This window comes from Schistocerca serialis, chromosome 11, assembly GCF_023864345.2.
Source record: "Schistocerca serialis cubense isolate TAMUIC-IGC-003099 chromosome 11, iqSchSeri2.2, whole genome shotgun sequence".
Taxonomy (NCBI): Eukaryota; Metazoa; Arthropoda; class Insecta; order Orthoptera; family Acrididae; genus Schistocerca; species Schistocerca serialis.
Window position 1 is genome coordinate 65567248 of NC_064648.1, and position 13083 is coordinate 65580330.

The following is a 13083-nucleotide window of genomic DNA, read 5'->3' on the forward strand; positions in this document are numbered from 1 at the left end:
AAAGTCTACATTTTAGTACCGCAGTGGCATTCGACTGGAGAGTACTCGTCCACAAACTGTGTCTGTGATGTTAAGGTATTACCGTGGCTAGTAACAGAGTGCTGCAACACTCAATGTTTGACCGGTCATGGCTCGGTCACACACACACACACACACACACACACACACACACACACACACACACACACACACACACACACACGCGATGTATTTATCTCTGTCTCTCTCTCTCTTTTAATACAAAAGTAACGTTTCCAAGAACGGTTACATGACACAGCTAAATTCATAAAGCACTTGGGAAGTAAAATGATATTTCAATACAATCGTGGATAGAAGACGAGTCTCATTTCCAAACAGAAGATATATTTTTCCTTTCATTAATAGGAAACATTAAATAAGTGTTGTCCCTATAATCTAGAAGACAACCGTCTTCATAATGAAAGCATACAAAGAACATTAAACAGTTGCACACATGAATTGTTGTACTTTTCACATGTTTGTAACAGAAACAAAATTATAGTTACTGTTTATCAGCAGTAAATCACTAATGCGTTCCTTTTTGGCTGCGGCGATTTGTTAGTAACATGCCGGCTTTACTAAAGCATCTTTCACTAGGTGCGCTCGTTGCTGGGATACATAAAATACGTCTTGCAACTGCAGCCAGATCTGGCAGATCTGTTTCATGTCTGCTCCCCCACTTTAAGATGTCATCATCATCATCTCCGGGGTACATTAAAATGTAGAGATCTACTTCATCTGCTGCGGATGATCTGCTGTTCCTCTATTCCTTGAAACTAACTCTGTTTCTGGGTGATGATGACACAGTACTTTAAGGATCTATGATAATAGAGTGTGTAAGGATTCCAGTATAGTGTACAAGCTGTTCCAGCATGTGTAGGCCTCTAGTTTCAACGATGATTTCAAAGACAAGAAGAGGCTACTTTTCTTAATGTACCTTATAACGCATTTTGCAGTATTTATTGTTGATGCGATGTTCGGGGAATAATTTAGCAAGAAGTTATCTTCATCGAAACTATTGCTAAGTGTGTGTTTATACAATGAGCAGCACAAGGAATCCTTTCGTGATTTTGCAGCGCCTTTATTACATTGGCACCCTGGTCGGAGAAAAAAACAAAACTGTGCAACACATCCGGTGAAATGTCCCAATCAGCCATCCTATCTTCAATTTCTATCATAATATTTACTCCCACCTTCTTAACGCCAGGGAATTTTGTTGTAAATAAAACATTGTTCACAAGAGACCAATCTGTGTTAATGTAATGTGTTGTAAGCGTCAAATAGTGCACCGGATTTTGCGAACCAGTCCACATATCATCTGTCACAGCACATATTTTATTAATAACTTCTGCAATAACAGAAGGCATTATGCTGTGTCGTATTCCATCAGCTCGTTCTTTGACATGTCTGCTTATAGTAGAGGGATGTGGCATGACATCTGCCACGTTAACTTCTCCATAATGTGCACCTAGATGTACTAATTCTTGGCCTATTTATCTGAAACCTTCACCGGAAACAAGATTAAAAGGTCTCATATCTTTAGCACACATTGCAACACACTTTGCTGTAATACTATTTTTTATTACTGCCGATATCCGTGAAGGAGCTGTATCTTGTCATGTTTCTTGCAACTGCGTTTCTTTAAATGAGTGGTTCCCGACTGGAAACACAATAATGTGGAGCAGTTTATGCACGATACATACCCAACAGACGCACTGTTTTCGTCTACAACCAACAGAAATTTACTCCATACTAGGCTTTTTAGACCTTCCCGTTTCTTCAATGTGTAAATATTGGTTTCAATCTTACATCTTACTGCACTGGCTTCCTCGCGCTGCACGATTACAGAGAGAGAGAGAGAGAGAGAGAGAGAGAGAGAGAGACCACACGGATAATGTCATGTGTAATGTGTTTGAAGTTATGTGCTACGTATTCGGCCACGGCATCTATGCTCGGTCACTAGAACTAGTGCGGGCAGCCTATTCAGTTAGGGTGTGCTCGCCCCATTTCGTATTTTGTGCTCACTTACTAGGTCATGCAAGACTCTAGCTAGTACGACCCCCAGGTCTATCCTTGCTACGACACGTGTGGGATCAGCTCGTACGTCATCTCTGTCCCACTGCCAGTGTCGACGATCTCGAGGATCGGTTACGACAGCTGTGGGCCGGTTCGTCTCAGGAGAGGACGTGGTGGCTTTACAATACCCTTCAACTCCTGTGTACTGGCCACAGGAGTTACGTTGTCAGGGCGATACGTAGGCTCGTACTGCCGACTTCTTTGTAAACTCGACTGTACACTGCAATCGTTGTGATACTGTCGTACACCTTCTCGACCCATAAAGTTTCGTTTCGTTTTGTTTCTTCCTCCCCTTCTTGGTGCTTCACTTTTTTTGTCAGGTAGTGTATAATCACTGCACACAGAGCAGTCGTATACGACTCAGACAGAGATCTATCATTTTTACATCCTCCTCGATACCTTGCGGAGTTATCTCTGGACATTCACTTCGAAAGACTTACTCCGAGCTTTTGTGCAATCCTCTGTCAGTCTTAAACTGGTGTCATACCACACGGAACTCTATTGTTTCTCATAATGCAGGTGTGCATTGTAAGGTCTGCTTTTTGCGTCAGTCACTGCACTACAGCTAGAGATGTTGCCGAACCACACACACTCCGGCAGTCTCAAAATAGTTCACCTGCACGCTCACACACCTGAATAGTACAGTGTACTGGCAATCATTCCTGCTGTAACCGCACGTGATCCGCGATTCCCTCATCTTTCAGCCGACCTACTACCCATTGTTGCAACACGTCCACGTAATACACCCTTCACATTACATTTGAAACAACTACCGCACGAACAGGTATCGTGACATCTCGGCCATTGTACTAACAAGAGACAGGTACCTTTCCATCTCTTCCAGTAAGCGAGGTGGCGCAGTGGTCAGCACGCTGGAAACTCATTCTGGAGGATGACAGTTCAAATCCACATTGTCAGGGTATGAGATTTCCCAGGTGTCTTGTCGCTGTTTTTTTAAAAAATGAATTGTTTAATGAGGGGAGGAATCTCGTGCCAATTTTGAATATAGATGAACAAGCTCTATTATGAGATATGTTCATATGTTCATCTAGAAAAATTGTACACACATTACAAGTTTAAACACTTCTTGGGAATATTTGGTAAGGAATGGGTCTTATTGCATGTCATTTGTTAGTTTTATGGGGTGTTCCACACGAGTTTTGTGCCGTCCTAGAAATACTAAGTCGAAGATCAGTGTGGTGACGTGTGGAGTGCTCAGTGATGGCAAGGAATCTTCTGCACGAAATGTGACATCGTGGGATAGCGATGACCAGGAGATTAATAATTTACAGCAAATACTGATGTATGTACTCTTGTTTTTTGCTTTTGGAGCTTGGTGTTAGTGCAAAGGAGATGCACCTAACCAACTACCTTCTGATTGAGTTTGTAATCAAAGATATAACAACAGCCTTCATACAAATCGTAGTTGCTGAGTTCTGGTTTTGCATATGGGAAGAGTTTATCAATTAGTTGGGGCTTCACAGACTGCTTGGAGCTGAAGACCGGCGATGACGTAATTTAAAAACTTGAACTCTCATGACATCTAGCCATTTAGATCATTTTTCCACGATTTTCCTAAATCACTCCAGGCAAATGCTTTGTCGGTTCCTTCAAAAAGAGCATGGCCGACATCTTTCCCCATACTTTCACAATCCGAGCTAGTGCTGCTGTCGACAGTATGTTGAATTCTAATCTTCTTTCCTATCCAGTGCTTTCTTGTTCATGTGAAACACAACTAGCTCTTTATATTCACTCAGTAATGAGTGCTATCACCAGCGGAGGTCAAACTGATTCCACATTTTTAGATTTCCAGGAGGCTTTCGACACCGTTCCTCACAAGCGTCTTCTACTCAAACTGCGTGCCTACGGAGTATCGCCTCAGTTGTGCGACTGGATTCGTGATTTTCTGTCAGAAAGGTCACAGTTCGTAGTAATAGACAGAAAGTCATCGTGTAAAAGAGAAGTAATGTCCTGCATTCTCCAAGGAAGTGGTAAAGATCCACTATTGTTCCCGATCCATATTAATGACAGGAGACAATCTGAGTAGCCGTCTCAAATTGTTTTCAGATGATGCTGTCATTTACAATCTTGTAAAGTCATCAGATGACCAAAATAACTGGAAAAATGATTTAGATATCTCAAATCTGAGGGCTGTAAATTCAACGAAATACTTAGGGATTACAAATAACCTAAATTGGAATGATCACATAGATAATGTTGTGGGCAGAGCAAACCAAATACTGCAATTCATTGGCAGAACACTTAGAAGGTGCAACAGGTCTACCAAAGAGCCTGCTTACACCACGCTTGTCCGCCCTATTCTGGAGTATTGCTGTGTCGTGTGGAATCCGCACCAGGTGGGACTGACTGATGACATCAAAAAAGTTCAAAGAAGGGCAGCTCGTTTTGTATTATCGCGAAAGAGGGCAGACAGTGCCATAGACACGATACGTGAACTGGGGTGGTGATCATTAAAACAAAGGCATTTTTCGTTGCGCGCGATCTTCTCATGAAATATTGATCACCAGTTTTCTCCTCCGATTGCAGAAACATTCTGTTGGCACCCACCTACATAGGGAGATATGATTATCACGAAAAAATGAGAGAAATTAGAGCTTGCACAGAAAAATTTAAGTGCTTGTTTCTCCTGCGCACTGTTTGAGAATGGAATGGTAGAGAGAGAGCTCGAAGGTGGTTCACTGAACCCTTTGCCGGGCACTTTATTGTGAATAGCAGAGTAATCATGTAGATGTAGATGCTTTCATATAACAGGGATTTTCCTTAGGCTAGAAAACGACATTCTTCCTGGGCGAACTGCAATGTATCACGCATTTGCCAGAGAGTAATACTTTCAAGCCAGATACGGTATTCGGAAACTGTGTCAAGAAAGCGCAGCAGGTTGCAACTTGCTGGTCTGCTTTGTTGTGAGATAATTAATTTACAAACATCGGTATAGATCTTTTAAATTTCAAATCATTTTTCTTTTAAGTGGTCATGAACTCCTGACAGTGCTACTTTTCAGTTCAATTGCCTTTCTGCCAATGTATTTCACTGGAGACTACTTAGCAAACTGAATATATATTTGCTCTCACATTCTCTTACATTCACTACACAGCCTGTCTAATACCGTCTGAAACAGAAAGCAAGCTTTGACCAACCGTGTAGGGCCATTTTATGAGTCGGGGCCACACCAAAGTGACAACTAAGGGCATTTGTTATCTCTGTTGCTGTTCATCTTGTCTGCGCATTTCTGTGCAGCCACACACATCATTAATCACTACTGGGTCCACTGTTATCAGTAGCAGCTTCGCAACTGAAACTGGCAATGCAATACTGACACCGACGTTTTTCATCAGTTTCAGAGCAGTTTGTGTGTGGTATACGTATATAATACGCATCAAAATATTTGTCAGGAGCTGGTTTACTACCTAACAAAGTTTATCTGAATTTTGGCTACGTTCAGTCGCTAATGTAACTTGAACTGGTAACAGCCTGTGAAGTAGAAATGGTTGAAAAAATTTCTACTGTCATAATTAATGTTTTTGGAAAGCTCGGAATTGTGCCATTCCCTATTTAAATAATGAAATACTGCACCAGTTACGTATTCTTTCACGCTCAGGACGACATGTTTCGAGAATTTATTCTCATAGTCAGGGGCAAATATTTACGCGAGTATTTTGTTTGAAGTTTACACGTATGTTATTCTGCCTCTTTTGTAGTTGTCGTTTTGAGCTCGTAAGGTACTATGCCTCCTCCATTATACAGAAAACCACACACACGCAAATCGTCACTCACATTGTTTGAGTGTGAAACACTAACATAAAAATGTTTGAACTTGACAATTGAGAATAAATTCTCAAACACGCCTCATTAAGCATGAAAAACCATTTAAACAGTGCAGTGTTTCATTATCTAAACCAAAACCATTTGAGCAACACAAAGAGAGCAAAGGTGACAACTGGCACTACAAGTGGCCACACAACGAAACACGCAAAATGTGTGTTTGAGTAACACAAATGTGTCGTGACAATCACAAATCTGTCCAAGCACAGTAGAGACAGTTCTAAAGTGGCCGCGAGTGAATCCGGTTACCCCCATCTGCCACTGTGGCGAGCTGAACTCCGCAGAGGCAGAAGACAGAGCACAAATTTTACAGATTCAGATTTACAGAGTAGAGTGCCCTCGTGTCAAAAAATTTAGTCACACAACATTTGTAAACACTACTTGAAGGTCAATGCTATGCCGATGTCATTTTTTTCTCAATTTACATAAGTTTTTCCTCCTACTGTTTAAACTGCAAGGAAATTACGTTACCACAAACATTGTGAACATAGAAAATTTGCAGAGTGATAAAAAAATGTCTTAGAGTGTGAGAAAACATTAATTGCGGGAAAGTAAAAACAGGATTGTACTGTAATTATTCCCTCAGTCATACGAAGAGGGATACCGAATCTTCCCAGACACCCCGCAGGTGTCGCCACACGTATATGAAAGTTTTTGTTATTTAGGACAGTAAATGGAAAACTTTAATGAGTCATACTGAAGAACTGCAGGCAAAGTAGGAGCTTACACTGCAATGCACAGGACAGTCTACGGGTGAGCTACAGTTTTGGGACAGGACGCACAGGGATGCAGACTGCCACTCACCCTTTACTTTCGAGTTCCTCTCCCATCCGATTGACACTCTCGGAGTCCATAGCTGCCAGCAGGTCGTTCACCACCTTCGCTTCCTTCTTGAAGGCCTTGCCAATGGCCCCCTTGTTGGGTACAGGCTCTGTGAACAGAAACCAAAAATTCAGTGCAGGCCCGTCACAGAAGAATTATGAGTGGACTTCAAAATGTGAAGTATAAATTATTGTGGCAGGGCAAGTAACTTTCACTGATGCTGTATTCAAAGTAAAACAAACCAACACACACACACACACACACACATACACATACACACACACACACACACACACACACACACACACCAACAAAAGTTTTGCATCACCTCGGTTCTGAGAGTTCCTGAATCTCTACAGAAAATTTGAACAGAGATCATCATAAACATCATTTCCGTCCTTTGCACTGCTCATGAAAACCACATATTCCATGTTTTACCACCATATAGCGAGTCAGAGGTGGTGGTCCAGATTGCTGTACTCACTGGCACCTCTATACCCAGTAACACGTCCTATAACATTGACACATGCCTGTATTCACCGTGGCATACTATCCTCAAGTCCATCGAGGCACTGCTGGTCTAGATTGTCCCACTCCTCAACAGTGATTTGGCATAGATCTCTCAGACTGGTTGGCGGGTCACATCGTCAATAAACAGCCCTTTTCATCATATCCCAGGCATGTTCAATAGCGTTTGTGTCTGGAGAACATGCTGGCCACTCTAGTCGAAAGACGTCGTTATCCTGCAGGAAGTAAGTCACTAGATGTGCACAATGGGGGCACGAATTGTCGTCCACGAAGACAAATGCCTCGCCAATATGCTGTCGATACGGCTGCATTATCGGTTGGAGGATGGCATTCACTTATTGTACAGCCATTACGGCGCCTTCCGTGACCACTGGCGGCACACACCACTGCATAACAGCAGGAAACCTCCACCTAACTGCAATCACTGGACAGTGGGTATAAGACGTTCAGCCTGACCAGGTTGCCTCCACACACGTCTCAAATGATTGTCAGGTTGAAGGCATATGCGACACTTGTCAGTGAAGATAATGTGATGCCACTCCTGAGCGGTCCATTCAACATGTTGTCGGGATGATCTGTACAGTGCTGCACAGTGTCGTGGTTGCAAAGAGAGACAACGGAGGTGAAGTTGCGCACTGTGCAGCCTACGACGCACAGTTTGGGTCTTAACATGACGTCCTGTGGCTGCACAAAAAGCATTATTCAACACGGTGGCATTGTTGTCAGGGTTCCACCGAGCCATAATCCGTAGGTAGTGGAAATCCACTGCAGTAGTAGCTCTCGGGCGGACTGAGCAAGCCATGTCATTGCCAGTTCCTGTCTCTCTGTATCTGCTCCATATCCGAACAACATCACTTTGGTTCACTCCAAGACTCCTGGACACTTCCCTTATTGAGAGGCTTTCCTGGCATAAAGTAACAATGCAGATGTGATGGAACTGTGCTATTGACTGTCTAGGCACAGTTAACTACAGACAACAGGAACAATGTACGTCCTTCCTGGTGGAATGACCGGAACTATCGGCTGTCGGACCCTCTCCGTCTAATAGGCACTGCTCGTGCACGGTTGTTCACATCTTTGAGCGGGTTTAGTGACATCACTGAACAGTCAAAAGGACTGTGTCTGTAATACAATACCCACAGTCAACATCTACCTTCAGGAGTTCTGGGAACCGGAGAGATCCAAACATTCCTCTGTCTTGAAACTGTCAGAGAACACCCGTGCATACGTCCGTCGCCGCTGTCGGAAAATCTGCAAGTGCTGCAAAACAGTCCCTTCTATTTCCGAACACAGTTATCTGTGGTCGACATCTGTGGCCTCCCTCCACCCACGCCTCCGAGGCCTCAGTCACACTGTCGGCACCGTTTCACCACGGCCGGACGTGACATTTCATACGGTTTATGCGTGGACACAGAGTGTTGGTGAATCTGTATACAATTTAGATGCTCTGCCCAGAAGAATTGTGCTACCCCACATCCTCAGACAGTGGCGTACGTTTCCAGTTGCCATGCCTTTCCACTCGCACACTGTGAAGCACCTGCAACTGAACTGTCTCTGCAGAAAGCCCACAGCATGTACTCTCCTCAGACGAGCACCACTCTCACTGTGCACCAGCCTCGATGCGGGACAGCACGTGTAACTCACTTTTTGAAATCGACTCATCGTACGGTACAGTTTCGTTACCCGTTTCTGAATGAGTTAAACAGATTTTTTTGACACTAAAACTGTCATCTCGAAGAGGCAGTTTTATATTTTGTCACAAATCCTGTCACAAATTGTAGCCGAATTACTGACCGACTGCGAAAGGTTCACATTCTAACTGTGAACAGTAGTGTCTCTGCAGGGTGGCAACTGCTCGATTTGGAGGCCTATTTCGTCCTGCAATTGGCCTACAGAAAAGTTGCATCCACTACCGAGGAAACACTGTGTGTAAGTGGAGGCCCCGTGGACAATTTGTGTGACCGTCATTTATGGAGGTCGGGAAGAAAGGATACGTGTCACAGTCGACTGAATTTGTTAACTGACAACCTACAGGCACGAGAAAATGGCAATTGCGTGCCGAAAGCTGTACTGCGCTCTAGTAAAATATTTAAAAAAATAAAATGACAACTCTGTGTATGGAGAAATCCTACATCCGCATACTAAATGGTTACAATTAAAGTAAAAGCATTTCGAGTGCTGCAGGGTGGGCTGTATACATTGCAGGATGCCGAAACATCTTATGTACATTCATTAATCTGTGCAGTCGTGGAGTATGCGAGAGAAAAAAAAATAGTTCCACCTTCTGATACTGGGTGAAATATGGCATTGTAAGCAGTCCGAATGTGGTGTGGGTGCAAAGGAAGGGGACGAACGTTCAAACAGATGACGGCAATAGTGGTTCTGGCTCACTCGTTAGGGTACGAACACAAGTTACGTCACATGTTCGTATGCTCTCCCGACTCGGCAGCACACTGCATCTGTAACACTGCACCTTTTACTGTTGCTCCCAGCGTTTCTGGTGTAATCGGAGCAATATGCTATCTTTTAGGTCAGGAAGAGTCCGGATACACCCCTGATTGACAACTTTCACAACTAGTAGTCAGAGGATCTGGAAGGCTTTTTTTTTTTGGTCATCAGTCTACTGACTGGTTTGATGCGGCCCGCCACGAATACCTTTCCTGTGCTAACCTCTTCATCTCAGAGTAGCACTTGCAACCTACGTCCTCAATTATGTGCTTGACGTATTCCAACCTCTGTCTTCCTCTACAGTTTTTGCCCTCTACAGCTCCCTCTAGTACCATGGAAGTCATTCCCTCATGTCTTAGCAAATGTCCTATCATCCTGTCCCTTCTCCTTATCAGTGTTTTCCACATATACCTTTCCTCTCCGATTCTGCGTAGAACCTCCTCATTCCTTATCTTATCAGTCCATCTTATTTTCAACATTCGTCTATAGCACCACATCTCAAATGCTTCAATTCTCTTCTGTTCCGGTTTTCCCACAGTCCATGTTTCACTACCATACAATGCTGTACTCCAGACGTACATCCTCAGAAATTTCTTCCTCAAATTAAGGCCGGTATTTGATATTAGTAGACTTCTCTTGGCCAGAAATGCCTTTTTTGCCATAGCGAGTCTGCTTTTGATGTCCTCCTTGCTCCGTCCATCATTGGTTATTTTACTGCCTATGTAGCAGAATTCATTAACTTCATTGACTTCGTGACCATCGATCCTGATGTTAAGTTTCTCGCTGTTCTCATTTCTACTACTTCTCATTACCTTCGTCTTTCTCCGATTTACTCTCAAACCATACTGTGTACTCATTAGACTGTTCATTCCATTCAGCAGATCATTTAATTCTTCTTCATTTTCACTAAGGATAGCAATGTCATCAGCGAATCGTATCATTGATATCCTTTCACCTTGTATTTTAATTCCACTCCTGAACCTTTCTTTTATTTCCATCATTGCTACCTCGATGTACAGATTGAAGAGTAGGGGCGAAAGGCTACAGCCTTGCCTTACACCCTTCTTAATATGAGCACTTCGTTCTTGATCGTCCACTCTTATTATTCCCTCTTGGTTGTTGTACATATTGTATATGACCCGTCTCTCCCTATAGCTTACCCCTACTTTTTTCAGAATCTCGAACAGCTTGCACCACTACTGGATCCCCTATCTCTTCTAAATCGACTCCTGTTTCTTCTTCTAACACATCAGACAAATCTTCACCCTCATAGAGGCTTTAAATGTATTCTTTCCACCTATCTGCTCTCTCCTCTGCATTTAACAGTGGAATTCCCGTTGCACTCTTAATGTTACCACCGTTGCTTTTAACGTCACCAAAGGTGGTTTTGACTTTCCTGTATGCTGAGTCTGTCCTTCCGACAATCATATCTTTTTCGATGTCCTCACATTTTTCCTGCAGCCATTTCGTCTTAGCTTCCCTGCACTTCCTATTTGTTTAATTCCTCAGCGACTTGTATTTCTGTATTCCTGATTTTCCCGGAACATGTTTGTACTTCCTCCTTTCATCAATCAACAGAAGTATTTCTTCTGTTACCCATGGTTTCTTCGCAGCTACCTTCTTTGTACCTATGTTTTCCTTCCCAACTTCTGTGATGGCCCCTTTTAGAGATGTCCATTCCTCTTCAACTGTACTGCCTACTGCGCTATTCCTTATTGCTGTATCAATAGCGTTAGAGAACTTCAAACGTATCTCGTCATTCCTTAGTACTTCCGTATCCCACTTCTTTGCGTATTGATTCTTCCTGACTAATGTCTTGAACTTCAGCCTACTCTTCATCACTACTATATTGTGATCTGAGCCTATATCTGCTCCTGGGTATGCCTTAAATCCAGTATCTGATTTTGGAATCTCTGTCTGACCATGATGTAAAATAATTGAAATCTTCCCGTATCTCCCGGCCTTTTCCAAGTATACCACCTCCTCTTGTGATTCTTGAACAGGGTATTCGCTATTACTAGCTGAAACTTGTTACAGAACTCAATTAGTCTTTCTCCTCTTTCATTCCTCGTCCCAAGCCCATATTCTCCTGTAACCTTTTCTTCTACTCCTTCCCCTACAACTGCATTCCAGTCGCCCACGATTATTAGATTTTCGTCCCCCTTTACATACTGCATTACCCTTTCAATATCCTCATACACTTTCTCTATCTGTTCATCTTCAGCTTGCGACGTCAGCATGTATACCTGAACTATCGTTGTCGGTGTTGGTCTGCTGTCGATTCTGATTAGAACAACCCGGTCACTGAACTGTTCACAGTAACACACCCTCTGCCCTACCTTCCTATTCATAACGAATCCTACACCTGTTATACCATTTTCTGCTGCTGTTGATATTACCCGATACTCATCTGACCAGAAATCCTTGTCTTCTTTCCACTTCACTTCACTGACCCCTACTATATCTAGATTGAGCCTTTGCATTTCCCTTTTCAGATTTTCTAGTTTCCCTACCACGTTCAAGCTTCTGACATTCCACGCCCCGACTCGTAGAACGTTATCCTTCCGTTGATTATTCAATCTTTTTCTCATGGTAACCTCCCCCTTGGCAGTCCCCTCCCGGAGATCCGAATGGGGGACTATTCCGGAATCTTTTGCCAATGGAGAGATCATCATGACACTTCTTCAATTACAGGCCACATGTCCTGTGGATACATGTTACGTGTCTTTAATGCAGTGGTTTCCATTGCCTTCTGCATCCTCTTGTTGTTGATCATTGCTGATTCTTCCGCCTTTAGGGGCAATTTCCCACCCCTAGGACAAGACAGTGCCCTGAACCTCTATCTGCTCCTCCGTACTCTTTGACAAGGCCGTTGGCAAAATGAGGTTGACTTCTTATGCCAGAAGTCTTCGGCTGCCAATGCTGATTATTTATCAAAATTTAGGCAGTGGCGGGGATCGAACCCGGAATCAAAGACGCTACCCCTAGACCACGGGCCACGGGCCTGGAAGGCTACACATACTGAAATTGCCTAGAGAAGATGCCGTCATTAGCGAATGTTTCTCGAAGCAAACCTTCCTGCTGGCAACTGACGTGGGGCCATTCCATCTCCCATAAAAATAGTGGTGTGACACAGTTGTGTTCTCGAACAGCTGGAATCGTGTTTTACACGAGGAGATCCTCGAAAGGTGCATATGTCACTGTACACCTGACGTGCTCTCGAGGTGTCATCTCCTCAAAGAAAACCGGACCGAGAATGAACGAGCTTGTGAAGCCACACTGCACAGTCAGTGGATGTTCCTGCACAACAAGTGGCAGAGCTGAGTCCCACATGTGACAGTTCTATGC

At 43.4% G+C, this 13083-nt stretch overlaps 1 protein-coding gene across 1 annotated transcript in view; it reads right to left on the minus strand.

The window, feature by feature from the left end:
* Positions 1-13083, minus strand: part of LOC126427337 (glycine--tRNA ligase) — a 145243-nt gene that overhangs the window by 22867 nt on the left and 109293 nt on the right. Inside the window, exon 10 of the mRNA XM_050089664.1 lies at positions 6742-6868. Within this exon, the coding sequence (XP_049945621.1) occupies positions 6742-6868 (127 nt within the window). The remainder of the gene's footprint in view (positions 1-6741; positions 6869-13083) is intronic.